General features: G+C 37.4%; 5 protein-coding genes across 5 annotated transcripts; 1 reads left to right on the forward strand and 4 right to left on the reverse strand.

The window, feature by feature from the left end:
* Nucleotides 1-8,027: 8,027 nt before the first annotated feature.
* LOC133711362 (uncharacterized) lies at nucleotides 8,028-8,947 on the forward strand. The gene is made up of 2 exons (XM_062137494.1): nucleotides 8,028-8,681; nucleotides 8,801-8,947. The coding sequence occupies exons 1-2, from the start codon at nucleotides 8,028-8,030 to the stop codon at nucleotides 8,945-8,947; spliced, it is 801 nt and encodes a 266-aa protein (XP_061993478.1).
* Nucleotides 8,948-10,692: 1,745 nt separating this feature from the next.
* Nucleotides 10,693-12,936, reverse strand: LOC133707935 (sugar transport protein MST4-like). The gene is made up of 5 exons (XM_062133402.1): nucleotides 12,717-12,936; nucleotides 12,307-12,629; nucleotides 12,079-12,203; nucleotides 11,579-11,870; nucleotides 10,693-11,460 (listed from the first exon to the last, which is right to left on the reverse strand). Exons 1-5 carry the CDS (start codon nucleotides 12,844-12,846, stop codon nucleotides 10,801-10,803), a joined length of 1,530 nt encoding a protein of 509 aa, XP_061989386.1. The 5' UTR covers nucleotides 12,847-12,936; the 3' UTR covers nucleotides 10,693-10,800.
* A 2,908-nt stretch (nucleotides 12,937-15,844) lies between these two features.
* On the reverse strand, nucleotides 15,845-16,405 carry LOC133710213 (large ribosomal subunit protein eL36y-like). The gene has a single exon (XM_062136228.1). It carries the CDS (start codon nucleotides 16,338-16,340, stop codon nucleotides 16,005-16,007), a length of 336 nt encoding a protein of 111 aa, XP_061992212.1. The 5' UTR covers nucleotides 16,341-16,405; the 3' UTR covers nucleotides 15,845-16,004.
* Nucleotides 16,406-19,773: 3,368 nt separating this feature from the next.
* Nucleotides 19,774-22,066, reverse strand: LOC133710588 (sugar transport protein MST4-like). Its single transcript, XM_062136698.1, has 5 exons — nucleotides 21,813-22,066; nucleotides 21,404-21,726; nucleotides 21,156-21,280; nucleotides 20,774-21,065; nucleotides 19,774-20,666 (listed from the first exon to the last, which is right to left on the reverse strand). Exons 1-5 carry the CDS (start codon nucleotides 21,943-21,945, stop codon nucleotides 20,001-20,003), a joined length of 1,539 nt encoding a protein of 512 aa, XP_061992682.1. The 5' UTR covers nucleotides 21,946-22,066; the 3' UTR covers nucleotides 19,774-20,000.
* Nucleotides 22,067-24,992: 2,926 nt separating this feature from the next.
* Nucleotides 24,993-27,020, reverse strand: LOC133711363 (nudix hydrolase 2-like). Its single transcript, XM_062137495.1, has 6 exons — nucleotides 26,998-27,020; nucleotides 26,719-26,851; nucleotides 26,582-26,616; nucleotides 25,599-25,707; nucleotides 25,285-25,383; nucleotides 24,993-25,166 (listed from the first exon to the last, which is right to left on the reverse strand). The coding sequence occupies exons 1-6, from the start codon at nucleotides 27,018-27,020 to the stop codon at nucleotides 25,086-25,088; spliced, it is 480 nt and encodes a 159-aa protein (XP_061993479.1). The 3' UTR covers nucleotides 24,993-25,085.

The raw sequence follows: 27,020 nt of genomic DNA on the forward strand, positions 1-27,020 counted from the left end.
AGAAGATCATACGTGAAAAAATGGAGAATGTTTTTTGTTTTCGGCTAGTTTATTGGGCTTTCTATGGGGCTACTTTGTTGTGTTTGTTCCTCCTTGATCATCTTCAACTTCTTCCTATTACTATTTAAGATTAATAACAGAAAGTGTAATGGAAAGACTTAATGGACACGCAGATTTTTCAAACTAATTAAACAGAGTCACAGATGTTGCAGTGGAAGAACATGGAAACTAACAGAAGAGGTCTAGGGGCAGTGCGTGCTTCGATTTGAAAAGAAAATGGTGATAAAGTAATCTAGGGTACACATCCAAAACCAATTGGCAATGGATGGAGTGGCCCAAATCCTTATAAACCCATAGGCAATGTCCCATTTTTCCCATGCGGGATGTATATATTCTCAACACGCCCCCGCACGTGTGGCAAATTTTCAAGCCATACACGTGGACAACTTTGGGTGACGTGGAGCCCGTGTGGCCGTTAGGCATGCACACGTGGGTAACCCGCTCTGATACCATGATAAAGTAATCTGGGGTTCACATCCAAAACCAATTGGCAATGGATGAAGTGATCCAAACCCTTATAAACTCATAGGCAAGGTCCCATGTGTATTAGGCAAAATTGGATGACCGAGTCGATCATTTCTTGTAGATTTTAAGCATGGTTTCCTTTGAAAAAAAAAATTATATTAAATTTGGAAAGACTTAAACTCAAATATTGATCCAAATTGGAGAAAATTCAGCTTCTATGGTGAGAAATTCGGCTAGCTAAAATGTCAAGAATTGTGAAACTAAAATATCTCCAAGCTATATGAGCCAAGATCAAGCAAACAAGCCCTTTACTCTAACTAGTTGAAGCCTTGAGTTATCTCGTGGCTAAGTACGAATTATTCAAGATTTACAAGCACAGCAAGCTTAATTAACTTTTTTTTTTTTTTTTTAAAGTTTGATAAATCAAGAATAATTACAATCGTTTAAAATAGCCTCCCGAACAAGCTTGGGAGCAGGCACAAATCTTAAATGGCTTCAAATTAGTGCTAAAGTAGAACAAACTTAGAGTGTACACTACATGAAGAATTTGTCCTATTATAAGAGAACACAATATTATTCAAAAAAAAAAGAAGAAGAAGAAGAGAGAAAGCACAATATTATCTACAATTCAACAACTAAATAAAAAAGTAATTTTTTTTAATCAATAAATCAATTCTCATTTAACTCAAGCCAGAATGACACGAATACATACCTTCCATTGTCAACTCTATGGGCAAGTCTAGAACGTGGCATGCTAGCACCACATATTAGACAATCAGTGCTCACTTATTCAAAAGTAAGCCTATACACTATGAAAGAAAATATAGTAAATAGGCTACTATCAAAATATAAATAGGTCAAGTACAAAAGACTTAAATTGCCAGGATCCTAAATACGAAACCAGAAGTGCCGGCCCTATATTAGCCCCCATTGCAGCAGCAAAAACATAGCCCATCAGGTTGGTCCACGACTTAATATATAATATAATATGACCCAACTCAAACAGGTCCAATTCCATAAAGCATTCACATCTATTTGGATATCCAAAGCCCATTTGAGTTGGGCCATATTATATTATATATTAAGTCACCATAAAAAACAAATTACTCACAAGTGTATCTTCAAAACTTATATTATATATTAAGTCACAATATGTTTTTATACTTCATAAGCCACGAAAATATAAGAAATATCAATATTTATAAAACTGCCACTACATTTTTATTTTTCATTATTCAAGAAGCTGTGACAAACCCTAGAGCTAAGATAGAACATATCAAGAGGTGTAGTACACCAACAAGCTGTCCGTGTATAATAGAACACTGTTGTAAAACACTTATAAAGAAACTAGCAAAAACTAAAAGAAAAACTTCAGCATCCTCAAGATAATTACCAACAATAGAACCATTGTCACGACCTTGAGATTGTAGATCAAACCATCAGAATCTACAATAAAAGTCGGCAGACCAATCTACAAATCGTCCCAGTCTACAACACACTGCTCGCCAAGACATGCAATTGTGGTACTCACAATATGATTACACTGAGACTCTTTATAGAGTATTGTAGAAAAGATCAATCTACCAAAAAGTAGAACCAGCATGTTTGAAGGAGTAACCACCTTAAAATTGAGCAAATTAACACGCAAGACACCTCTTGGATCCCAAATTCAAATTCTTGGAGAGAACAAGCTCAAATGAGCTCCACTTGGGGCCTAAAACCAGCCCAACTTCCCCCTCTCTGCTCTGGACACCAAGGCACGCCTGACGAGAGCTACACTTCCAACATTGTGGCTGACCTCCACCAACTCTGGCCACAACTGCACCTCCAACATTAACCAAGTCGCTGCCATTAGAGACACCGCCTCCAGCAGAAACTTTATCTGCAACAGCACACGCCGGACCCACCACTAGAACCTCTGACGTATGCTGTTATGATTCCATTGAACCCCTGTATCACCATGATCCGCCCAAGCCTCTCGATCCACCTGCGCACCAACTTCACCCCCCGTGCCACTGGTTCTCGACGTAGGAACCATTCCCAATGGTCAGCACCGTGCGCGACTCTTGGCTCGGTGTCAAAGCACCGCTGCTCACCTTCGACGGCGCTCCCAAATGTGGCTAGGAAGGAAACCCTAGTAGAGTGTTTTTTTTTCCCTCAAATTTATAGATGGTCCTTATGGTTTGGAGTGATGCTCAATATTAATATTGTGGTTTCAAAATAGAGTTTTTCTATTGGACCTCCAAATTTTCTCATTGACTATTCTTCTTTTTGAATTATCAAATTACCTATATATCCTAATATAAAATTACTATTATGTACAACAAATTATAAGGAAAAATTATTTCTCTACACTTCCTAATTCATAAATGACATAAATTCTATTTTCATATCTCCATCTAATTAATGCTAAAGATGACTTTTCAAATTCAAGATACTAAATAAGTGACAAACATAAGTACTTGAAAATATATTAAAAAATTAATACTAATAGAAAGAGTAGTTTTTTGGTTGGTTTTAGTTAGGCCTCCCAATTTTCTATATAGACCTCTCATAGTTTTTGTAAAAATTTTAATTCCTGATTTACCCTCTGTTAAGAAAAAGAAACAAATTTGACTATTAGAAGCATATCGGAGGTCGACTCCACCCTTTATGAACCTTTGCTGGCTTCACCCAGAAGCTGATGGCATGTATCGAAATGCCCAAACCACTCCGTTTTCTGCAACAAACCAGCCAACGAAGCTTGCAAAATTAAAAACGACGAGACCTAGCCGATATATATATATATATAGCTTAACAACGAATTATGCTAGGACCCAATTGCTATGCCAAGCAAGCCCTCCATCCGTCTACTCATTTTAAGCGAGGGAACTAAGCTTGCCCAACTAAAAAACTAAACCATTTTGGTTTTTTTTTTTTCTTTCTCCTTCTTTTGTAATTATACTTTTGCATAAGAAAGGAACTACCACAAAATGAAATTGGTTTGGATGGAAGTATAGTTTTTTCTTTTGTTTGGCAAGCATTCAATCTCAACCCAACTATCTTTCCGTGTTTTCCTTCCATATGAAAATCAACCCAGTTGAGCTATTGTGCTTAGATTTGAGATCAAGCTTCAATGTTTATCAAAGCCATTGCTTATTATGTAGAGATTGAACAAGAATGAATCTTGTTGATGAATCTATTTGACTTGTAGGTAAATGAAAAGGTGACTGATGATGTCTCTGCAATTTGGAAAAATTGACATGATTGGGAGGTTTTGTTGTTCACTAAGAGAGAAGACGAGAAGGGGTAAAATAAGATTTAAAGTTTTACAAAAATTAGGGGAGGACTAACTAGAACCACCCTAGTTTTTATTGAGTTACTAACATTTATCCGCATGAATTTACTTGAATAAATGGGCATTTTGATTCATGCCCTAGGCACATAAGAGGGGGAAAAAAGGGACCTGAAGCTTACATGTATCAAAAGGAAATTCACCTCAATAATTTTGCATTAGAAACACCTTGAATTGGGTTGGCAGTAAATTAGAAATCAAAAGTCATGGAGGTTAAACATAAACGGAGGATCGGCAACAAAAAAAAAAATTTGTAAAGAAAAATTAATGAATGGAGTTATGATGAGTAAATTCACTTCAGGTGTATGTATTTTGTATATTAACTACATGGATAAGGTTATGTTAGTAATTTAAGAGAGGTCTAATGAGCAAATTTGTTGTTTAAAAAGAAAAAGGGAGTTGTATAAGCATGGGAGGTCTTGAGAGAAAATTTGGAGGTTCCAATATAAACTCTTTTCAAACTATTTAATATTACACTTGTGATTTGCTAAGTCGATCAATGTTGATCCAAAAGCTAATTTTGACAAAAACTTTCTAATGTGCTACTCATGTGTAAGGATAACTTTATCATCTCAATTAAAAAATAAATGGAAAAAATTAAATTTAAAGTGCTATGGAAAATGAAATTCAAAAAAAGAAGTGATGATATATGTAATTTCTTTTTTCTTTTATGAACTTAAATTAGAACTGTCATGTGCGATTCTTGTTTTTTTTTTTTTTTTTGAATTTCATTTTTTAGATATTTAATTTAAATTTTTTTTTTTTAAAATTGAGATAACAAACTTGTCATTGCACAAGAACTACACATGAGGGATTTTTTTGTAAAATATAGCATTTTGACCAACATTGATTTATTTCGCAAATTACAAGGATGAAATTAAACATTTTGAAACCACAAGATTAATTTTGAGCATTACTCTAAATCACATGGACTATTTAATTTTCTCATCATGAGAACCATTGTTATAATCTTGGCACATGTGAATTAAATCACCATGGACTACTTTATAAGAAAGTAAAAACTCAGCAAATTAAATGACACTATCCTCATCCTAGCACAAGTTGTGCTGCCTGCCTAAGACACAATCGGGATACGTTGTACGCATAGTTCAGTTTTATTGAGACTCATTATAGTCATCGATCCACCAAGAAATTTGCTGATAGAAACCACTCCAAACAAGTCATTCTCCCAGGATTCCAAATGCAAATCCTTGAAACATAGAACCCCATTTAACATGGTCCATAGGCGGGCCCAATACCAAATAGCATGAGTACCTGAATGCTTGGGTAACCTAACTGCTATAGGTGACTATAATAGGCTAGGCCACCGCAGTCCTAAATAATACCATCAGTCTATGTTTGACCAAGAAAGCGCCACCCTTTGTCATGGTGGTTGCAGTGAGTCACCACTATCCAACCCCAATGATTCAACTCACACTCACCGCCACTTGAGAGCCATTGATCGCCACCTCAGGCACCATAAGTTGATGTCTACCAGTACCGAGGGTGATCCATACTAGATATAACTATTGGTCTAAACTAGGGGCAGATCCAACCACGGGCTGGGTAGGGCTCAAGCCCCACATGGCTTTTTGAGCCAAAAAAAAAAAAAAATCAGGTATATAATTTTTTTTTTTTTTGACTAGTTCTCTCGTTTCAAGCCCCATTGCCGAACTCAATCCGATCCTTAAAGCACTCCTGACTCGGCAACCTGCAAGAGTGTAAGGCTGGAACCAGCAAGTCAGCAACCCATCTTCGGACTCAGTGCTCTGCCTCCAGGCTCCAGCCTTTCAAGCCCCACTGGTCACCGCCAAACTCAGGGTTGGAGAGTCTATCCAGCAACCCGTCTCTGCTTCTGCTGCTCTTCGGTCTCCAAGCTCTGCCTCCAGGTATCTCACTATCTCACTATCTCTCTCCCTCTCCGTCTTCTTCTCCTCCTCGGCGACGGCTCCTCGCCTCCTCTAGTCCTCCTCTCCTCTTCTTCTCTTCTGAAGTTCTGGGCTTCTGGCCTTCTGGGTTTCTGAATTCTAAATTTCTAATCTGTAATTTACAGTTTGATTAATCGATTTCCATTTGATGATTTGATCTTGTGACTTGTTGGTTTTTAACTAAGGTAATGTCGTAATGGTATAGTTGAATTGTTGAAATGGGTTCGATTTCGGATTTCCAGTTGATCTTGATGGTATAATTGCTAACAGTCAAAATGATACAAATATATAATTGATTTTTATGAGCTTATGAGCTTACTGATTAAGTGATTAATTGGTTGAAATGGTCATTTGATAGTTCAATTTCCTTTTGATCTTGATGTTGAATTGTTGATTACTTGATTTTAATTAGGGTAATGATACTGATTGGGAAGTTAGAAATTGGTTTGGTAAATTGATTTTCATTTAATATTGATTTCTTCTTCAAATGCAAATTCATGATTGACAGGTTGTATCAGTAAGAGTGTTGCACTCGGTCAGTGAGGTTAGTGAGGAGAAGGCCTCAGAACTCATAAGCAAAGGTAATACGCTAATACCGTCATTAAATATTTAAATCTTGTTATTTTGATAAATGTATTGGCATAATGGCATTGCTCTCATATATCTAATATAAGTTAATTTATTAATTTATAGGTGTTACACTAAAATTTCAAATCATGAGCCGAAACCAAAGCAATAAAAAAAATTGCTACATGGTTTCAAAGAACTAATATTTCATCTTCATGCTCAAATGTGATTTCTAATCCTTCCATATCCTCTCCAAATTTTGATGATCAACCGCAACCTTCAGAGTCTCCAGTGGTCAATTCTCAACCTTTAGAGCCACCAAATAATATCAATGCTCTTGAACGTGATCTTGGATTACGTTGTCCCATATGGAAATCTTCAGTGAATGAGCGTGATAGTGTTCGAAAAGCCTATATTTTGTTGGGTCCATTTCAGCCTGAGTTATCGTTTTCATTCACAAATCATGAGGGTCAAAAATGTAAATTTTAGTCTTCTTGGTTCAAGGATAATCCATGGCTTGAATATTCAATTGCTCTTGATAAAGCATATTGCTTCCCTTGTTTCCTTTTTGACACTGAAGATTCTCACCATCACGCATTCACTATTGATGGGTTTAAAACTTGGAAGAGGGTTTGCATGGGTGATAATATGTTGACGAAGCATGCAGGAGGTCCTAACTCTCCACATCCTGCTGCAATGCATGGATGAGATTTATTGAGAAACCCAACCAAACAAATTGAAACAATTCTTGAGTCAAGGTCATTGAAAGATGTGGAAGACAATCGGTTGAGGCTTAAGGCTTCAATAGAGAGTGTTAGATTGCTTGCTAATCAAGGAGCTCCTTTTAGAGGCCATGATGATATGAAAGTTTCTTGAACGCCGGATATTTTAGGGAAGTTATAAAATCTTTTTAAAGATTGAGTGTGGAGGTTGAGAGAGTTGTCTTGGGAAATGCTCCTGAAAATGTCAAGTATATATTAGTCCATCAATTCAAAAGCAAATTCTAAATATTCTTGGTAATAAAGTGAGGAGCAAGATACATGAAGAATTTCGGGATTCCAAATATTGTATTCTTATTGATGAAGCTTTAGACACATCTGGTAAGGAACAAATGGCCATTATTCTGAGATTTGTTGATTGTCAAGGTATGATACGAGAACGATTTTTTAAAAATTGTAAGTGTTCCTAACACTACCTCACAAACTCTTAAAAATGAGATCACCAAAGTACTTACTATGTACAATCTTCAAGTGAGAAATATGCGTGGTCAAGGGTATGATGGTGCTTCTTATATGAGAGGTATTTATAATGGGTTACAAGCATTGTTTCTTGAAGAGTGTCCTTATGCATAATTTGTGCATTGTTTTGCTCACCGCTTGTAGTTGACATTGAATGCTACAGCTCAGGGGGTGCATGATATTTGGCAATTCTTTTCAATATTGAGTTTAATTGTGAATTTTGTTGATTCTTCTGCTAAGCGTCACTCTGCATTAAAAGCTGCAAGAATTGAAGAAATTACAAATTTGGTAGCTTCTGGCTAGCTTCAAATAGGTACTGGTGCTAATCAAATTTGTACTTTGCAACGAGCTGGTGCTACTCATTGGAGCTCACATTTTCGTTCTATTAAGAGTTTAATTGAACTGTTTAGTTCAACAAAAAACACTCTTAATGACATGATTGACCAAGCACCCTTGGAATTGCAAGGACAAGTTAAGGCTGTTCTTAAAGTTATGAGGTCTTTTGATTTTGTGTTCTATTTGCTTCTAATGCACAAAGTAATGAAAATTACTGAAGTTCTTTGTCAAACATTGCAGCGGAAATCACTTGACTTTGTACATGCTATGAACTTTGTTGGACTTACAAAGTCAATTCTTCAGGAGATGAGAGAAAAAGGCTGGGATGATTTGGTAAGAGATGTGGAATCTTTTTGTGAAAAGCATGATATTGATATGCTTGATATGAATGCTTGTTATAAGGATAGTACATGTCGTTGTTGCCAACAAAGAAATTTCATTACAGTTGAGCATCATTACCATATGGATGTATTTAATGCTTTAGTTGATTTTCAATTGAGTGAGTTGAATAGAAGATTATCAGACCAAGCATTAGAACTCCTTATACTTAGTTCAACCTTGGATCCTCGTGATAACTTCAGGAATTTTAAAACTGAAGTTGTTTGCAATCTTGCAAAGAAGTTTTATCCCGAAGATTATGATGATGGTGAAATGTTTGCTTTAGAATTAGAGTGTGCATATTATGAAAAAGATATACGTAGTGATCCAAAATTCCAGAATTTGGAATCCATTTCTGATCTGTGCCTGACCTTGGTTAACCAAGGAAATCAGAATTTTTCCCTATGCTTCATACATTGATTTGTCTAATTTTGACTATTCCTGTTTCTACGGCAACCACTAAAAGAGCATTTTTAGCTATGAACATTGTTAAGAATAAACTTAGAAGCAAGATGGAGGATGAGTTTCTTGATGATTGTATGGTCCTTCACATTGAGAAAGAGTATGCTGAATCTATTGACAATGAGTCGTTGATTAAAGAGTTTGAAGCTTCATGTACTCGTAGAGTTAGTTTTAGTTAGTTTATGCTCTTGTATTATATTGCATTGCACGTTTAATTTATTGTTGAGTTTGTCCTTTAATTTTGTATATGCATGTGAGGAGTAAGGCTCATTATGTCCCTCCCTGACTAGGTGTATCTTTTTTTTCAATTAATAAAATTCTTTCCCACCGTCGAGATTCTCTACTATTATTTTCTTCACTTTGTTAAGAAGTCCAAACTTGACCGAATTTGGAATTTTGGATCCGCCCCTGGTCTAAACCACCACAATATCGATATGGGATTATGGGGTTCACCCTCAGTACTGGTCTCCCACAAGCTAACAAACTTTAAGTCTTCCTTTGCGCGGCCACAAGCCACCGATAACATCTGCTCCTCGACCCTCTTCATCAGACGCGAAACCAATCATAATGTGGATCCACCAGAAGGGCTAGCCCACGAACAAAGTCATTGATAGTAGTAAACCTAAGCGGAGCAATGGACTCGTTCATGAACACTGAGTCACTGATCACTAAACTTTGACTGAAGAACCCTTGGCCGACGCTAGACTCAACCCCAGACAATGTTGCTGAACACCCAAGCCTTGAGGGGTAGGGTTAGGAGGTGAGTTTTATATTTTCTAGCAATTTTTCTAGGTTGGTGAAATGATTTGTGCATGTGCAAGTTGGGGTTTGTATACGGGAATACCACAAAGGCAACAGATCGAAAGTGATGACGTAGAAAATGACACTGTTAAAACCATTGTCAGGATGTCTTTCCCCATTGTTAGGGCACTCCTCCTTTGACGGTTTCTCGTGGACTAACTCTGTTCCGAGAGTCAAAGGCTTTATTGTTTGATGTTGTAAACAATAGATGCTTATGTCTTAAATTATAGTCTCTTCATATAAAAAAAAAAAAAAAAAAAAAAAAAAATCTTTTTGAGACTTCTTGCAGTTAGTCATGAACAAGAAGTTAGTTGGTCGATTGAGTTTGTTAAGTTTCAGCTTCAGCTTCTTAATCTTCTTAAACTTCATGGCCATATGCATTAACAGACATCATATGTGAGAGACAAGCTAGTGTACTGGTGGGTATGAGATACTCTCATTTACAACTATTTGAACAAAAATTTACAAGTATTTGAACCAAAATTACAACATTGAGAACAAAAGTTACCATATTCATTTACATTATTTACATATAGTTAAACAAAAATTACAACATTGACAACGAATTTGTTCAAAAGCTTGTAAAAATGTCGTAAGAGGTGTAATTACCATTATTAGAACTAAGATTACAACATTGACAACAAATTTGTTCAAAAACTTGTAAAATGTCGTAAGAGGTGTAATTACCATTATTAGAACTAAGATTACACAAAGTATTACTCAAATTACAACTTTGACAACAAAATTTGTTCTCACTTTTGTAAATGTGGGTATGAGATACCCACCAGTACACTAGAATTTCTCTCATATGTGAATTGATAAATAATCCTAAAACAATTTTTTACGTAACTAGCTAATATTATGTGAACACATAAGTCATTGGGTTCATTATAGTGTTCTGTGGATTTGGATGATGAGAATTTCTACTAACTGGATAGTTTATTGATTTATAGGTGTGACTGTGGGTTGATGAGTTTGGATTTTGAACGCTGTATGACTATATGAGAATGCATAAACATGTCGCCTAGTGTATTCGTGAATAAATAGAATAAAAGTTGAAATTGTAACGTGCAAGTAAATCTTCAACTTCTAGTCTAATAAATCCATGTATGAATATAGAAAGAAAATGCATGAGAATTAAAAGAAACTCTATTGATAGAGTTTTATTAAAACAATCAACAGAACTGAAAGAGGAATTCCTAAACTCTTTCAGATGTGACTCCTAAGTCCTTCAAGCATGCCCTTTGGGTGCCTCCATATCCCATTCATCCATGAATCTCTTCCAGAACCAGTGCTTCTTCCACACTCGGTCATTCATCTCTTCAATAGGGACATTCTTGGTCTCAGGAATTAAGAAGACTGTAAAGAGTGTCATGACAAGGACCCAGGCTGAGAAGAAAAAGAATATGCCGGACTTCATTTTGCAAAGCATTGAGAGGAAAGCCTGTGCTATAATAAATGTGAACAGCATGTTGGTAAAAACAGCAATACTTTGCCCTGCAGAGCGAGCCTCAAGGGCAAATGTCTCACTTGGGATCAACCACCCTAGAGGTCCCCAAGACCATGCAAAGGATGCCACAAAACTGCAGATCAAAATTACCACAAGAATTCCCAAGCCATGTCCGAGGGTGTTGGTTGTATCCTTAACTTTCAGTCCCATCACCACTGCAACGCCCATTTGTGAAAGGAACATTTGGACACCAGCTTCTAGCAAAAGCATGCGGCGACCAGCTTTGTCCACAATGACAATTGATACAACAGTTGACAGGACATTGACAAGTCCTGTTATGACAGCTGAATAGAGAGATGCATCACTCTTAAATCCCAAGGTCTGGAACAAGACTGGTGCATAAAACATGATTGCATTAATGCCAGTGAATTGTTGGAAAACCTGTTACATATGCATGCATATTAGAATTCTCCAATTGACAATCAGAATCATTGTTTTTTGTGTGCGTGTGTGTGACAGGTTACCCAAGGGATTAAAATTTGAAATGATAAGTCATGACCTGCATCATTATTCCAATGATCAAAGAAGGCTGGTTCCTACGCTTAAGAAGATTTCTGAAGGGATTCTTCACTTCTGCAGCCACACGACTTGCCTCAACAATCTCCAGGTATTCTGGATCGACATTGTCAATACCTCGGATCCTTTTAAGAACTGCTTTTCCTGCCTCCAACTGACCTCGTTGGATCAAACTATTCGGAGTGTCTACCACAATAAGAGACCCCACAGTTAGCATAAATGCTGGAACGCCAGCCAAACCTAGTGATATTCTCCATCCCGTTCCGTCAGTTAGTCTGCATATATGGTATCACAAAGCATTTTAGATACTGGTTTACATGTGAATTTGAGAACTGATAAATTCAAATGCAAACACCAAAATAGATAATAAATTAAAAAAATTGTCGAGGAATGTTAAACAAACCAAAAATTCCTGCTCGTAAGCTTTTTTTTTCTTTTCTTTTTTTTTTTAAAAAAAAACAACTTAAGAAGATCTAGGCTTACTTGGAAGTTCCGTAATTGATAAGGTTTGCAACCAGAATGCCAATAGTAATATTGAGCTGGAAGAGTATGTTAAGTGCCCCCCGAATTCTTGTGGGTGCGACCTCGGATAGGAAAAGTGGAATCGCCTATTATACATAGGAAATTGAGCGAATTAATTAACTGGGCTTAAAACTAAGAAGAAAAAAAATGAAATTAACACTGTAGTAAAGACATGGTTAATTAGGACACCTGGTTAGCAAATCCAACTCCACAACCAAGTAAGATCCTCCCAATAATGAGCATCGCAAGGTTATGAGCTGCAGCATTAAAAACTGTTCCCACACAAAAGAAAATCCCAGCAATCAACATGGTCATCTTTCGACCTAGCATTTTGGTTGAGTACGATGCAACAAAAGTTGCCATTAAAGCAGCGAGGTACAACGAAGATGTGAACAGTTGTAGCCCTTGATTATCGTATTTGCAGTAATTGCTATCAAGTCCTGGATTTTGTTGCTTCTGATATACAACTGGGAAGAATTTCTTTAGAAAATCGGGCATTGATGTGACACCGCCTGTAAGTGCAGCCAATCGAATTAGTTCATTGCGTACAAAAATCATGTAGAGAAAATATCATAGCTACCATGAGCGCTTACGCATACCTGAAATACCAATATCGTAACCAAACATGAGTCCTCCACTAGCTGCCATTATGCAAGAAATGATCACAAGAGGCGTGATCTTGGCTTCAAAATCTCCACCTCCCGTTGACACCCCAAATCCTCCGGCCATGATTTCTACTTCCTATCAACTTGGGTATGCTTTATTCCCTGAACTGTAATAATATACAATTTGGTACAAGGAAACGGAGAGAGCTCCTGACTCGTTGAATGACAGAAGTGGGATTTATATAACACACAATCTCAGGGTTGTCCAGAGAGTTATTGACGTAGAAGATGGATGACTTGGTCAGTGACATGGTGAGGATTCTCCCAAATGGCATAGTCTATGGTTGATATTCATTCTTGATCCTTGGTTTCTTGCAGGGCAGTTGATCAGGTCATTAAGCATAATGCTAGGACCATATTAATTTTCTTACCATATTATGTGGTAGTTAACGGGTAAATTACAGCATGGTATTGAGTAATGGATGTAATAAAAACAATCTCAGAGAAGCATGGCGATAGGATAGCTAGGAATTATTATGTTAACGTGTGGAGAGGATTGTATGGTTTAATGTCAAGGACGTCAACCCTAGCCTTCCAGTAATGTCATTGATATTTAATCCACTTGTTGAAAATTAGAAACCCTAGGAAAAAAAAAAAAAGTAGTTTGGCCTAAAATGTTTACTCCACCATTTTCCATGAGATATATATTCTTTTTTCGATCGTTTTTTTTTCCTGGTGATATCCTTGAGCCTTGAAGTAATGTTTATATAACCATCATCAATTTGATAGAAGATCTCTCATGTACACAAATAAAGACATAGCAAAAAAGTTATTATAATGGAAAAGAATTATAATTTTGGTACATGACACTCTAAATTCTCGTTACTATTTCAATAAACTTATCAGACGACAGAGCTCAAACCACAAATAGTTGTTTTCTGTTGTCTGAATAATTTTAACAACAGAATGAAAAAATTATGTTGTCTGAATATAGTGATATACCATGGTAAATCAGTTTTCTAAAAAATGTTCTGTTTCAAACAACAGATATTTTTGTTATGCATTAAACTGAGATTGATTTAGTTTTGGTTGTTTAGGTTTTTTTTTTTTTTTTTTTTTTTTGAGAGGAACTGACTGTTTGAAAAAGGTTCTGTTTCAGACAACAGATTTTTGTTGTGTATTAAACTGAGATTGATTTAGTGACCGGCCACCGGAATCCAAGCCCGGTTTTATTGCCCCCCAATAAACTTTTTATTACCCTCAATAATACCAATAAATTTGTTATTGCCTCCCAATAAACTTTATTGCCTCCTAATAAACTTTTTATTACCCCCCCCCCCCCCAATAAACTTTATTGCCACCTAATAAACTTTTTATATTTTTATTGGGGGTTAATAAAAGTCTCCGGCTACCTCTTTGCGAACTTCCGGACCGGTGACGGGCGTCCTATTTTATTGCCCCCCAATAAACTTTTTATTGCCCCCAATAATACTCAACAAACATTTTATTGCCCCCAATAAACTTTATAAAAATTTATTGGGGTAATAAAAGTCTCCGACGGCTGGTGACCGGATTCCGACGACCGGTGACAGGAGTCCGGCAAGGTCTCCAATGAATTTTTAATTATTTAAAGGGTAAACTTATCTTTTTATATTTAAATTGGATAAGTGGGCATACATATCTTTTAGTGGAGTAAGTGGTCATTTATTTGGCCTAAATTAGGTAAATGGTCAAGAACCCTTTTTTTTTTTTTTTTTTGTTCCTTTCAACTTCGTTTTTTTTTTTTTGGCACAACGTAAAGACCTAGTCGTCTAACACTCATGAAATTTTGTCCCGAAAAATTTATCAAACTGATCGAAACCCAAAACCCGACACTCAGCTCGCTCTCGCTCTCGATCTTCTCTCTTCTTCACTGCACACAACAGAACTTCTTTTCTTGAGTCTCAAACCAAAATCATCGAACTGAAATTCCAGGTCCTAATCCAACATCAATCTCTTCTAATCCAGCATCGAACTGAAAACCCAGACTAATCTCACCATCTCGCCTCGAAAACTAGAAAACCTCATTGCAGCCAAAGCCCATACAACCAAAGCATCTCAGTCTCAATCCATATCGTGTTGCTCAGTCTCAATCTGCATCGTGTTTGTGTCAACACTGACCTCTTTAAACCCAGACCTCCTCAAAACCTCCAACCCAGTCTCGGCGACGACCTCGTTGTGTATACTAAAGTTTGCTTTGTTGATTCATGAGTTGAGAAAGAAGTCTCAGAATATTATTCTTTGCTCTCAAGTTCGACGTCTATTATCAGAGCTTAAGAAATTTACTCTTCTTTGGGTTCGAAGTCGGCAAGGAGAAGATTCAAAAAGCTGTGGAAGCTAACTATATTCTTCTTCAGTTCTGGGTAAGTTCTTTATTAGTCAGAGAGGTTAATTTGGATCTAGGTACTGGTGGTTGATCAATTTTGTTATAGGGTCGAGATTGGAAAAGACAAAGAATAGAAAGGAAGCCAAAAATAAGATAAAAGAAAACTTTGGACTTGTGTGGAGATCAAAGCAAGGCCAAGGAGTTGAGTCAATTTTGCTGTACTTGCCGATTACCTCTGAGTTCGTCAAATCAAGGTAACCACGTGGGTCTTCTTTGGAAGGGTTTATTCTTCATGAATTGTGGTTGTTATATATGGTGTTTGCTACTCTGATTTGCATGTTTAAATTGAAACCCAAACACACGTTGAATATTGTTTTGAGAATTGATTGTTACTTAAGGTTTGATGTTGGTTGTGTTAAGTGTATACCTGGGAAGCAAGAATGACTGTTTTGATTTGGTTCTATGGAATGGGAATACAGGTGTGTACAGGAGGTTTGGAATATGTGGGTTTGATGATTAATGTAAAAGGCTTAGCATAATTATTTTCCTTTAATTGTTAAGTTGAAGTCTTCGTTTGCCTCCGAGGAACTAATATCGCCTAATCCCTTATTCAAAAAAAAAAAAAAAAGTTGAAGTCATTGGAAAGATTTATGTTGAGATAGAATTCAAACTTGGTCTATTGAAGTTGACGTGCTAGTCATCTAGAAATTTTTTTTGTTTTTTTTTTTTTTTAATTCAATAACTGATAGCAGAATAATAAGACTAGAACAAATATCCTCTGAATAAAAAGCCAAACTGTCTAAAACAGCAATAAAAATTACGTTCCCCTTACAATGGTCTAACATTACTTCACCAAATATCCACTGCAAGACAACTACAGTTCAAAATTAGAAATCTCCATAAGCTTGACGACTAGCTCACTTCTTTTTCTCGGTGGCGCCACCACCAGACCTTATCTTGCTAAGAACATTGGACATCTCCTCTCTCTTCTTCTTGGCCCTCTTGTGGGTACCCGACTTCCTCTTGGCGACCTTAAGAGCACGCTTGTCCTTACCGACCTTCAAGAGCTCAGTGATCCTCTTCTCATGTGGAGCAAACCCAGCAACTTCCCTGATCAGGTTCCTCACAAAGTGGACCCTCTTGCTCGTTTTCCCTTTTCTGTCAGAAGGGCGAGGAGCCAATTCACGCTTGGTGGTGACGTGTCCCTTGTTCAATCTGACGAAGAGCCCAGTCTTGGGCTGTGCCGGAGCCATTTCCTTTTGATTCTGCTGCTAGATCTTCAGAGAGGGCGCTCCTCAAGCAGGGGCCATTTCCTTTTCTGCTGCATGGTTGCTGATGAACTATAGGTGTGTTCCATATATGTGGTTGCTGCGTGGTCACATATATTTGCATGGTTACTGCATGTCCTTCTTCTTTCCATCAGTTTGTCACTATTGCTTACTGCTCACTTTGAGTACTTTACTTCATTTTGTTCTCAAAGAGGTTTTGGTTCTTGTCACCCTCTCTCTTTTTGTAATTTCTTTTCTTTTATTAATAACATAAAATAGAGGGATGGGCGGTGGGTTCCCGGTTGCGATTGCCCCATTTCTTTCGAGATTGTGGGTGGGTGCCAGTCACCCCAAATCGGCTATCGCAGAGGAATTAATATGGTCTAATCCTCTATTTAATTTTTTTTTTTTTTAAAGAAAAAGAAAGAAGGACAAATCTTGTTTACACAGAAAAGGATATTGATGAAGTTCGGGCTGAATGGGCGAAACATGTTATCAAGTTTCCAGATGTATAGCCCGCACAAAGGGTCTATGGTATATGCGTAGTTAGGGTCTAGCTGGTTTTGTGTATATTGACATTATTATGCGTGCATAGCTAGATTATGGAGGGTGTTTTTGCCTAACTTATTTCATCGACTTTTGCCTTTATCCATCATTATTTTAACCTCCTAACAGATTTATGAACTTTAGGATGGATTGATGGTAATGTTGAACAATTGATGTAGTTTGTTGGCTGATTGAAATGAAATGGCTTTTATATTGTTATAGTTGGATGTTCTTATTGTGCTTACCAGGTTTCTCAATATATGTTGCCTGATGAAGAAAGGAACAATGCAATATAAACCACATTTAGTTGGCACAGCTACTAATAGTTGTGGTTGTAAGACAACTGAGACAACATAAATACCAAAGAAACTGATATTCCACCGAACATCAGACAACAGAAAATTGTGGTTATAAGACAACTGAGACAACATAAATACCAAAGAAATTGATATTGGACCAAACATCAGACAACAAAATTCAAGCAAATATATGTTGTCTGAAACAACTGAAAACCACATAAGAAATAAGCCATCTATATTCCTTATGACAATCAGACAACAAAAAACCACAAAATTAATTGCTCAAAGTTTATTACAATAACAAAACCTACAAATCAATGTCGTTGAAGTAAACTCAGAACCACAGTAAATTTTCAAACTATTGTTTACATTATTGTACATCGACATATTTTTGTGGTCTGAAACGTAGTCAAACAACAGCACAGCCCAAGAAAAATTCTAGTCTCTTCATTCAGACAATTTATTTATGTCATTTTAATTAAAAAGAAACAATAGAACAGAATAAACATATATATGTCGTCCACAATAGATTCACACTACAGAAAATAGCCAAGATAGTTCAAATCTCCATATATTCACACCACAGATTTCTGTCGTCTTAATTAAATACATACGATAGAGTTTTATGAAAAGATGTGCAGAATCTTTTATAGCAATATATAACTGTCGTTTTGTTACATCTTCAACCACAGAAAGTCATAATTCCACATATCTCGATATAATCAGACAACAGATTATTAGCCGGCCTATGTTGTTTGAGTAAGATACAGACCATGGGTAATATCTTTCGTCTGAAGGCCTAAGAGATATCAGGCTAGGAGACAACAGAAATTTTCTGAATCATACGACAGTCCTCGGCTGTCGTCTGATGACTTTGGTGACATAGTGTGTGCTGGGCATGTCTTGTGCACGATAAAAGTTATTTCTTTGTATAGATTATTAGTAGCTATTGCATCTATTTTTAATAATTTTTCTTCGTATCATTTTTTTGAGGGACTTTCATGTCTCAATTTTTAGCTTTTGAATAGATCTCGTTAGATATGTTCTCAAACTTCAGATTAGTGATGTCTTTTTCCAGCCTGCATTTCATCTTCCTAGTATTGATCGGTTGGGTTTTGTGGATCATTTCAATGGTCACTACGAAATTAAACTATTTTCAGATAGTTTTCATGTCCCGTGGTAGCATGATTATGAAAGCACGAATCAAACCCACATAATTTTCAGAGACCCTAAATTCTTGGCTCGTTTCAAAGAGGTAGAAAATCGATCTCTCATAGTCTCATATACGCAAAATAAAGACAAAAGCATAAGAATCATTAATTATAATGGAAATTAGAACTATATGTATAACTTTCTTCTTACATACACAACTAAAACTGGAGCTGACAAGCTGGCTAACTATGGTGCTATGAGTCAAGGATCGGTCTGGTGAATTTCTCTCCCGTCCTTTATTAATTCTCAGTTTGGTTATGATTTCTCTTCATGTGCTAGCTATCGTTTCTCCTAGTATTGTCATTACTTGGGCTCATGTTTTGAGCTCCGCTTTGTACTATTTCATCACTTTGTTTCTTTCACTTCCTTGTCTGCTTTGGAAACGGTCTTGGCCTAGTCCCCCGCTTATTCCCAAGTTTATTATGTACTCCCAATTCCTTGGGAATTAATTAGCATCTGTACTTTACACTTTTGTATGTTCTCTTGTCAAGGTTTTGGTCTAATCTCCCTTGCTATGTATATTTCTTCTGATTTATTAATAAATTTGGGTAAGGGCGTTGATCTAGCTCTTACACTGCTTCCATAAAAAAAAAAAAAAACAACTAAATCTGGAAGAATTCTATGGTACTTACCTGTATGTCATACCACATTTACAAATATGAGAATAAATATGTTGTCATTGTGGTAAGAAGAGTCATTGTTTGTGTAATTTTAGTTCTAGGTAATTACTCTAGCTAGGACTTTTTTACAAGTTTATGAACAAATTGTTGTCAATGTGATAACTTGGTTCAATTATATGTGAACATTGTAAAACAAATGTGTAACTTTATTGTCAATATCGTAAATTTGGTTGACTTAAATTGTAATTTTGCTTCAATTAGATCTAAAATATGTTTACAATAAACATCAAAGTACCATAGATAATCCACTAAAACCAGAGCACCTTACCACAAGTATAGTATAAGGGCTTGTTAAGTGGAGAGGTACGCCATGAGGGTCACTAGGCCTCAAGCTTTTCATTCTAGTTGCTTTGGTTTAGGGTAATGTATTAGCAGTAGGTTTTTTTAGTCTTCTTTTTGGTTGCATTTTCTCTTGTTTTGGACTTAGTCTTTGCATTTTCTTTCTTAGATGTAGTAATGAATAAATTGAGCAGTGGATGTAATCGAAGAATCCCGGATCTTTCTAGCTTGACCTATTATTGTCGTTATGATTTTATCAATGGAATTATTTCCGTTCCCCTAAAAAAAAAAGTATACTATAAGGGCATCCCTCAGACCTCTGCTTAATTGGCTAGTTGTTATAGAACAATTGAAAATTAGTTATTCGATCAAGTTCAAGAAAAAGGTAATAATGAACACACGTGTAATTAGCACTAAAATTCCAACTATAATTTAGTTCTTGAACCCCAATACAAAATTTAGGATAGAACACATATACTACAACAATGAACCAAAACGATGCTAATTAAGGAAAAAACAATGTTGTCGAGCCTCAGCCGCAAAGTCTAGGTTTTGAGGCCGATAAAATTGGCGAACTTGACCGGAACAATTAGAAAACCACCGTACAGAGTCTCGTGGCTGAAAATATTTCAAGCATACCCCTGAGGCTTGGGATCATCTTCAAAATCGTCCTCAATATATCTCCTCCAAAACCAATGTTGTCTCCAGACAACGTCCGTCATCTCTTCAATAGGCACACCCTTGGTCTCGGGAAGTAAGAAGAGCACAAACAAGAACATGATGAAGACAAAAGCTGCGAAAAATAAGAATATGCCAAACTTCAGGTGGCAAAGCATTGAGAGGAAGGCTTGTGCTATGACGAATGTAAAGAACATGTTGACACCGACGGTCACACTCTGCCCCGCGGAGCGGGCCTCTAGCGGAAATATCTCACTAGCTATCAGCCAGGCAAGAGGTCCCCAAGACCATCCGAACGACCCCACAAAGGAGCACACCAACACCACCACCAGAATTGCCAATCCGCGGTCAAGGCTGCTTGTAGTTTCTTTCAATTTAAGTCCAAGTATTATTGTAACACCAATATGAGAAACCAACATTTGGATAGCACCTTCTAGCAAGAGCACGCGGCGGCCAACTCTATCTGCCAAGTAGATTGATATAATGGCTCCAACCACCATACAGCTTCCTGTTATAACAGCCGAGTAAAGTGAAGCGTCACTTTTAAATCCCAAGGTCTGGAACAAAACTGGAGCGTAGAAATTGATTGCGTTAATGCCAGTGAATTGCTGGAAGAACTGCAAGCATATATCAACAACTCAATAATTCAATAAAGTACGTAAATGAAATTATATCTGCTTTGTATTAGCCAAGGGACAGAAGTAAATGATCAATGCATGACTACCTGCAAAAACACTGTAATAATTAGTTGCGGCCTGTTCCTACGCTTGAGCAGATTTCTGAAGGGATGCTTAACTTCTTTAGCCATGCGACTTGCCTCGAGAAGCTCTAAGAACTCCGGATCAACGTTTTCAACGCCGCGAATTCTTTTGAGAACTGATTTCCCTTGCTCCAACTTGCCTCGTTCAATCAAACTGTTAGGAGTATCCACCACAACTATAGCCCCTATGGTTAGCAGAACTGACGGAACGCCAGCCAAACCCAATGATAACCTCCATCCCCACCCCCCTGTCACCCTATAGCGGCACAAGATATTGTAATTAATTACATGTATTTGAACAAAAGATATTCAAGCGCGAGAGAAGTCCAACGGTGGCATTATTTACTTGGAACTTCCGTAATTGATTACGTTTGCTAAGAGAAGTCCAACGGTGACATTGAGCTGGAAGAGTATGTTAAGAGCCCCACGAATCCTTGGGGGTGCAACCTCGGAAAGGAAAAGAGGTACCGCCTTTTGTACACAGAAAACCATATGCAAAACCATATTAGAGAATAATTGTGTTTAAATTTGATGAAGCACAAAAAAAGCTGGCAATTGCATTATTAGTGGTAGTTTAAGATGAGATTAAGCAACCTGGTTACCAAAACCAACTCCACAACCAAGTAAGAGCCTCCCAATAATAAGCATGGCAAGGTTCTTAGCTGCAGCATTAAAAACCGTTCCAACGCAAAAGAAAATTCCAGCAACCAACATTGTCAACTTTCGGCCTAGCTTTCTTGTAGTGTAAGAAGCAAAGAATGATGCCGTTAAAGCAGCAAGGTACAATGAAGATGTGAATAATTGCAGGTATTGGTTGTCGTATTTGCAGTAGTTGCTCTCAAGTCCTGGAATTTGCTGCCTCTTATAGACTGCTGGGAAGAATTTCTTCAGGAAGTCGGCCATGGATGTAACGCCCCCTGCAATACATATATATGGTCAGGTTTCAAGGGACATACGAACGAAACACATTTTCAACCCTTGGATTTCCAGGAGAGTCACGTACCTGAAATACCAATATCATAACCAAACATGAGGCCTCCGCTAGAGGCCAGTATGCAAGAAATGATGACGATAGGCGTGATTCTTGCTTCAAAGTCTTCGCCTCCTGATGTCGTAACCCCAAATCCCCCCGCCATGGATTCCTATTCTATTTTCTTTTAACTTTTTGATCTATACCAAATGGGTTTATTCACATGCAGGTACTAATTATCTACAAGAATGCAGATATCGATCAACAAAGAAGAAGAGAGACTAAATGTACGTGGTTGAGTTTGTGTGCATTAGGGGTTATATTCGTACAAAGAAGCTAGACCTCGATGTAGAAAATGGATGGTTCAGTCAGTGCCATGGTCAGCAGCTTTTCTCATGGAGTGACCTACGGTTGGTGTTCATTCTCAATGCTTGCTTAATTAGTCATCAAAGTACGAGAAGTCAGTTACACCGCTGTTGATCAAGTCGTTAAGATCGATCGAATAATGGTCTTAGAAAGACCCTAACTTTCTTACCACATGGATTACCTGGCCACTTTACACGGGTCCGTAGCAGCTGCTGATAAAGTACTTGAGAAATATGAGAATAATTCATATTTCTTCTACTAGTTTATCTTTGCCAAAATTTATCTATTTTTACTTGTCTAGGTAATAAATTGTCTTTGAAAGTTATTGTCTTTTCATGTGTAGACCCTATTTTTTCTCCAGGTAACTCTCTCCCTCTATCTCTAATTCCGTGTCATGTGCAGAGCATACGAGGAGGGTTTTAGTTTTTTTTATTTTTTTTCTTCGAAACGTAAAGAAAACAAACAACAAACAAAACCCCCTATAACAAAGTTAGGAGGTTTTTAGTTAAACCTAAGGGACGATTGCTTTCAGGAAAAATACTCAACTATAAATTAGATTTCTCTATGTATTTACAAACAAATGAATGAAATTAACACTCTAATTTGCAATTCACAATTCACAATTCACAATTCACAATCATTGTTTCCTCTTTTAGTTGAAATTCTTTGTGACAAAATTTAAGATATTGTTCAAGTATATCCATAATATGTGTCTGACCCAAACTCTAGACTACTTATCCAAGTTATAATAGGCCTAGGGTTAATAGAGATATTCGTAGATATCCAATCATTGTACGATTATGTTTCCATGTACAACTCTGATTCTATACTTGTAATCCTCTATATAAAGAGGCCCCTATTATCAATGAAAGCACAACAAATTCTCTCCCAAATCTCGATTCCCTTAAACACTTTATCAGCACAAAGCCCTAACCCTGAAACCCTAATTTTGTATCCTTCAAACCCTAGCAACCACCGCTGCACACATCGAAGCCCTCGATCCCATAAACCCAGAACCAGCGGCGAAACCACAAGAACATGCAGGAATCACTCTGAACCGGCCGTCAGAAAACTCTGAACCTCTCAGTTAGCCTCACTTGCCTGCTCCGAGTGCGCCCCTGCCCCTGCGCCTGCTGCCGACAGCCTTCACAAGACCCCTGTCGAGACCTGCCGAGAGCCCCGCACATCCTTACTGACAGCTGCCGAGCAGATTAGCCTCGCCAGTGCAGCACCCTTGCATGCCCAGCGCAACCCCTACCACGATTAGCCTCGCTCAGGCCACCGGCGATTTTTCCGGCCACCTAATTCCGTCCAAATTTTCTCGCGACCTATTTCGAGGTAATTTTTATTAAAAGTTTCCGTTTTTGAAGTTTTTATTCTTTTTCTCGGGGACTTGCAACCTCCCTTCTTCTACCCCCATTTCTTCTTCATAGGGGAGACCAAAAGCCGAACTATGGGGGTTCGTGCTCACTCCAAGCTAAGAGCTTGTAGAGTCCTCCAAACATAGAGTTTGTTGAAAAGTTATGATCGACCACAAACACATCATTAGGGGTGGGCAGAAATGACTGAAAACCCATAAACCCGCACTGACCCGATCCGGACCGGCCTGTTCGGTCCGGGTTTTGTGTGAAAAATGAGTGTGTTTGGGCCGGTTCGGTCCTAGTGTGTTTGTATGCCGGTCCGGTCCCGGTCCTTGGCTTTGGATGACTTTGTGGACCGGAAAACCCGAACTATTACACGTGTTTCCCATTTATAGGTCCCTTTTCTGAGTCTATGCTCTTCCCATAGACACGACCACAGCTGATACAACTCATACACGATAATAACAAAGTTACAAAACAATCAATCCCTAAATCAGAAAATCGAATTCCCCTCTTCTCTCCTCGGCTCCTCGCCGCGTCTGGGCTGTGGAGTGTGGACGACTGGACAGCTTGACTTCTCCATTTCTCCGACCAAAAATTGGGTCATCTCCATTTCTCGGTTCCAATTTCCAAACCCCCTGGTAAGCAACCTAACATTTATGAATGTTCAGTTTCATTTTTCGAGCTGTTTGATACCAAATTCAATAATCCGAGCTGCTTGTGGTTGTGGTAATCAGATGTTTGAATTCAATAATTCGAGCTACTCACTACACCAAAAAATGAAACAGACGACGGGTAAAATTCGTTGTCTGATTTGGACGCTCACCGTTGTGTATCGGAGCGTTGTGTGTTTAAAATTTGCACAACGGTGCAACACCGTTGTATGATATGCAATCAGTCGACAGATTTTCGTTATCACCGTTGTGTTTTCTCTCGGCAGATGCTAGGCAGAGCTGCTGCACAGCATGGCAGATGCATCATTCATACAACAGAACTTGTTTTCAAACTGTTGTTGGAAAGCCTAGTCAGACAACGTGTTCTTTAATGTCATCGTCGTCTGATATACTATCACACTTCAGTTTTATTGTTTGTTTGTTGTGTGATTGTAAAATGAGAAGACATTTTTTTTTTAAAACCATTGTGTGATATGTAAAGAATGCATTGACTGAATGGCCAATTTTTATGTATTCAGACAACGTTGGATTGCCACATTATAAACCTGTTGTATGATCAATTTCATTTGCTATATTTTGTGCATATATAGCTCCATTTTACCTAATGAACAATGATTAATTGGAAAGAAAACACATTGCAAACCATTAAATTAGTAATCTAACCCATTCATATACCTTAAATGTTAAAAGGGAGCATTTCCCCATTATCCAAGCAACCATTAATAGAAGAAAAGCATTCATATGCATGTCCATCTACTTGGGACATCAAAAGCTGATACAATCACATATATTGTTCAATTAAACATGCCACATATATGGTGCATGAATAATGTACCAGCAGAGAAGCACAAAAAAGATGTTTTCTTTCATTAGCAAACTATTTCATGGCTCCTACACATACGTCTTCACCACAAACTTCGCCCACTCATTTCGCAACTGATCAAAATATCTTCTTGGGTATATTGGTTGCTGCCTCTCCTCTCCCACTAAAGTCAAGCATAAATCAAAGTGATTAGTACTTAATCAATTTGTTGAATGAGGCATGGAAATAACAAAGGGAATAGAAACCAAGTAAACTGACAAAATTTATAGCTAGGTTTGGACCTTGGTAGCAAACAACGACAAGTCTTTATCCTCAATGATATCCCGCATGTATCGCATCACAAAGTACCCGCACTCGTTGCTCGGTTGAAGAGGAATGCCCTAAAAACAAATGATGAGTAAAAAGTCAAAACAATGAACAAAATACGATCTTATCAAGACAACTAAATACTTACTTGATTCACTCGAAAATATATGAGACCATTCGAATTTAGGCATGTATAAGAAACATAACTGATAAAGTGGACAAATTGTACTGATAACTCGATTTTCAGAAATTAGAAGTATGTCAGAACGCATTTTCAACAAAAATTTACCTTAGCTGCCTCAATCTCTAGGTCTTGCTTTTGGATGTCAAAGGATAGAGGACGCATCATGCACACAAAAAACAGATCCGACTTCTCAAAAAATAACTTGTGTGCTTGCCTATAGGTAGGAAACAGGAAAGTATGTAGGATTAGAATCTACACCATGGTTTACATCTGTAAAGTAGAAGAAAAGATTTGAAATTCAATAAATCCATGCTAATGAGAAGCAAAGCTGGAGCCAATAAAGAAAGAAAAAATGCTATGCAATCAATTGCGTGATTTCAGAATCTCTCTAGAGGTACTCCTCTGAGCATTTTTGTCTTACTAGAAAGAGGGCTTGAGATATGAGTTTGAAGGAAAAGGGTCAAATATTGAATGGGAGCAAAAGAACCATCTACTTATTCTAGAGTAGAGGGTGCTGTTTACTCAGTCAGAGATGAAAATCTGCTACTTTGCCTAGCAAAAATTGAATTGTTTCCTTTCTATAATTCTACAGCTGAAAATTTCATAATTGAAGGTCAACATCTAAGCATCAACAAGATATGTGCTGGCCTTTGCCCACTGGCACTGGCGTTGGCATAGGAGAACAAAGAACAAGTTTTCATAAGGGTAAGATTATGGATGGTGTATTGAAAAACTCGGATTTTGAAATTGTTTTATGGTTCGAGAACACTTGGTGGATGCAGATATAATTCACCCAAATGACAAAAGCAGGTTACATCATGATGGTATTGCTAAAGTTAATCCTATAATCATGTGACTAGGGTTTAGGAAAATGTTTAAGATGAAGCACCTTTCAGTCACATCCCTGAATCGATCAAAGATATCGGTCCACAATTAAGGATATAATTTGCATCCAGATCATGTTTCATGACTTGTTTGGCACACATGATTTAGTTTTGCCATCTATAATTGAGTTGATTTAAAATAACATTACGTAAAAAAATAAAATAAAATAAAAAACATGAATTCAAGACTCTGGAAACTTGTACCTGAATGCTAATACCTCTGAAAACTCGGCGTCAATCTGAAGCGGTGCAAACCAGTGGAATTCATCACACCATTCATATTGGTATCATAAACTACAAGGAGTAAATATAATATAGATACATGGAAATTGATAACTTACTCCTGTTTCTTCTTTAACTTCCCTTACAGCTGCCACAGTAATATCCTCACCCTGTAATTGAATAGCTCTTATGATGTCCGGCCATAACAAGCATAACAGTTTACAAATAATTAAGAATGCTGCTATTCCCACCCTTTCTCATATTCCCTGCCCTCACTAAATTGCTGGAAAAAAAAATGCTCTTTCCTGTGGCCAACAAGCACAATTGCAGGAGGGGAAGAACCTGAGGCCAACATGCACCATTAAAATATGCTATCAGTCTCATTTTCTGTCATCGACCTTCCATGTCCTCTCAAGTCCAT

Source organism: Rosa rugosa, chromosome 5 (assembly GCF_958449725.1).
Source record: "Rosa rugosa chromosome 5, drRosRugo1.1, whole genome shotgun sequence".
Taxonomy (NCBI): Eukaryota; Viridiplantae; Streptophyta; class Magnoliopsida; order Rosales; family Rosaceae; genus Rosa; species Rosa rugosa.

Coding starts and splice junctions, on each gene's coding strand:
- LOC133711362 (XM_062137494.1), top strand. CDS start 8,028: ATGATTGACCAAGCACCCTTGGAATTGCAAGGACAAGTTAAGGCTGTT. Junction 8,682..8,800: donor CTGATCTGTGCCTGACCTTG/GTTAACCAAGGA, acceptor AACATTGTTAAG/AATAAACTTAGAAGCAAGAT.
- LOC133707935 (XM_062133402.1), bottom strand. CDS start 12,846: ATGGCCGGAGGATTTGGGGTGTCAACGGGAGGTGGAGATTTTGAAGCC. Junction 12,630..12,716: donor TTACGATATTGGTATTTCAG/GTATGCGTAAGC, acceptor CTGCACTTACAG/GCGGTGTCACATCAATGCCC. Junction 11,871..12,078: donor ATCAATTACGGAACTTCCAA/GTAAGCCTAGAT, acceptor CCATATATGCAG/ACTAACTGACGGAACGGGAT.
- LOC133710213 (XM_062136228.1), bottom strand. CDS start 16,340: ATGGCTCCGGCACAGCCCAAGACTGGGCTCTTCGTCAGATTGAACAAG.
- LOC133710588 (XM_062136698.1), bottom strand. CDS start 21,945: ATGGCGGGGGGATTTGGGGTTACGACATCAGGAGGCGAAGACTTTGAA. Junction 21,727..21,812: donor TTATGATATTGGTATTTCAG/GTACGTGACTCT, acceptor TATGTATTGCAG/GGGGCGTTACATCCATGGCC. Junction 20,667..20,773: donor TTATTACAGTGTTTTTGCAG/GTAGTCATGCAT, acceptor ATATGCTTGCAG/TTCTTCCAGCAATTCACTGG.
- LOC133711363 (XM_062137495.1), bottom strand. CDS start 27,020: ATGGACTTGAGAGGACATGGAAG. Junction 26,852..26,997: donor GACTTGAGAGGACATGGAAG/GTCGATGACAGA, acceptor AATATGAGAAAG/GGTGGGAATAGCAGCATTCT. Junction 26,617..26,718: donor AAGTTAAAGAAGAAACAGGA/GTAAGTTATCAA, acceptor GCACCGCTTCAG/ATTGACGCCGAGTTTTCAGA.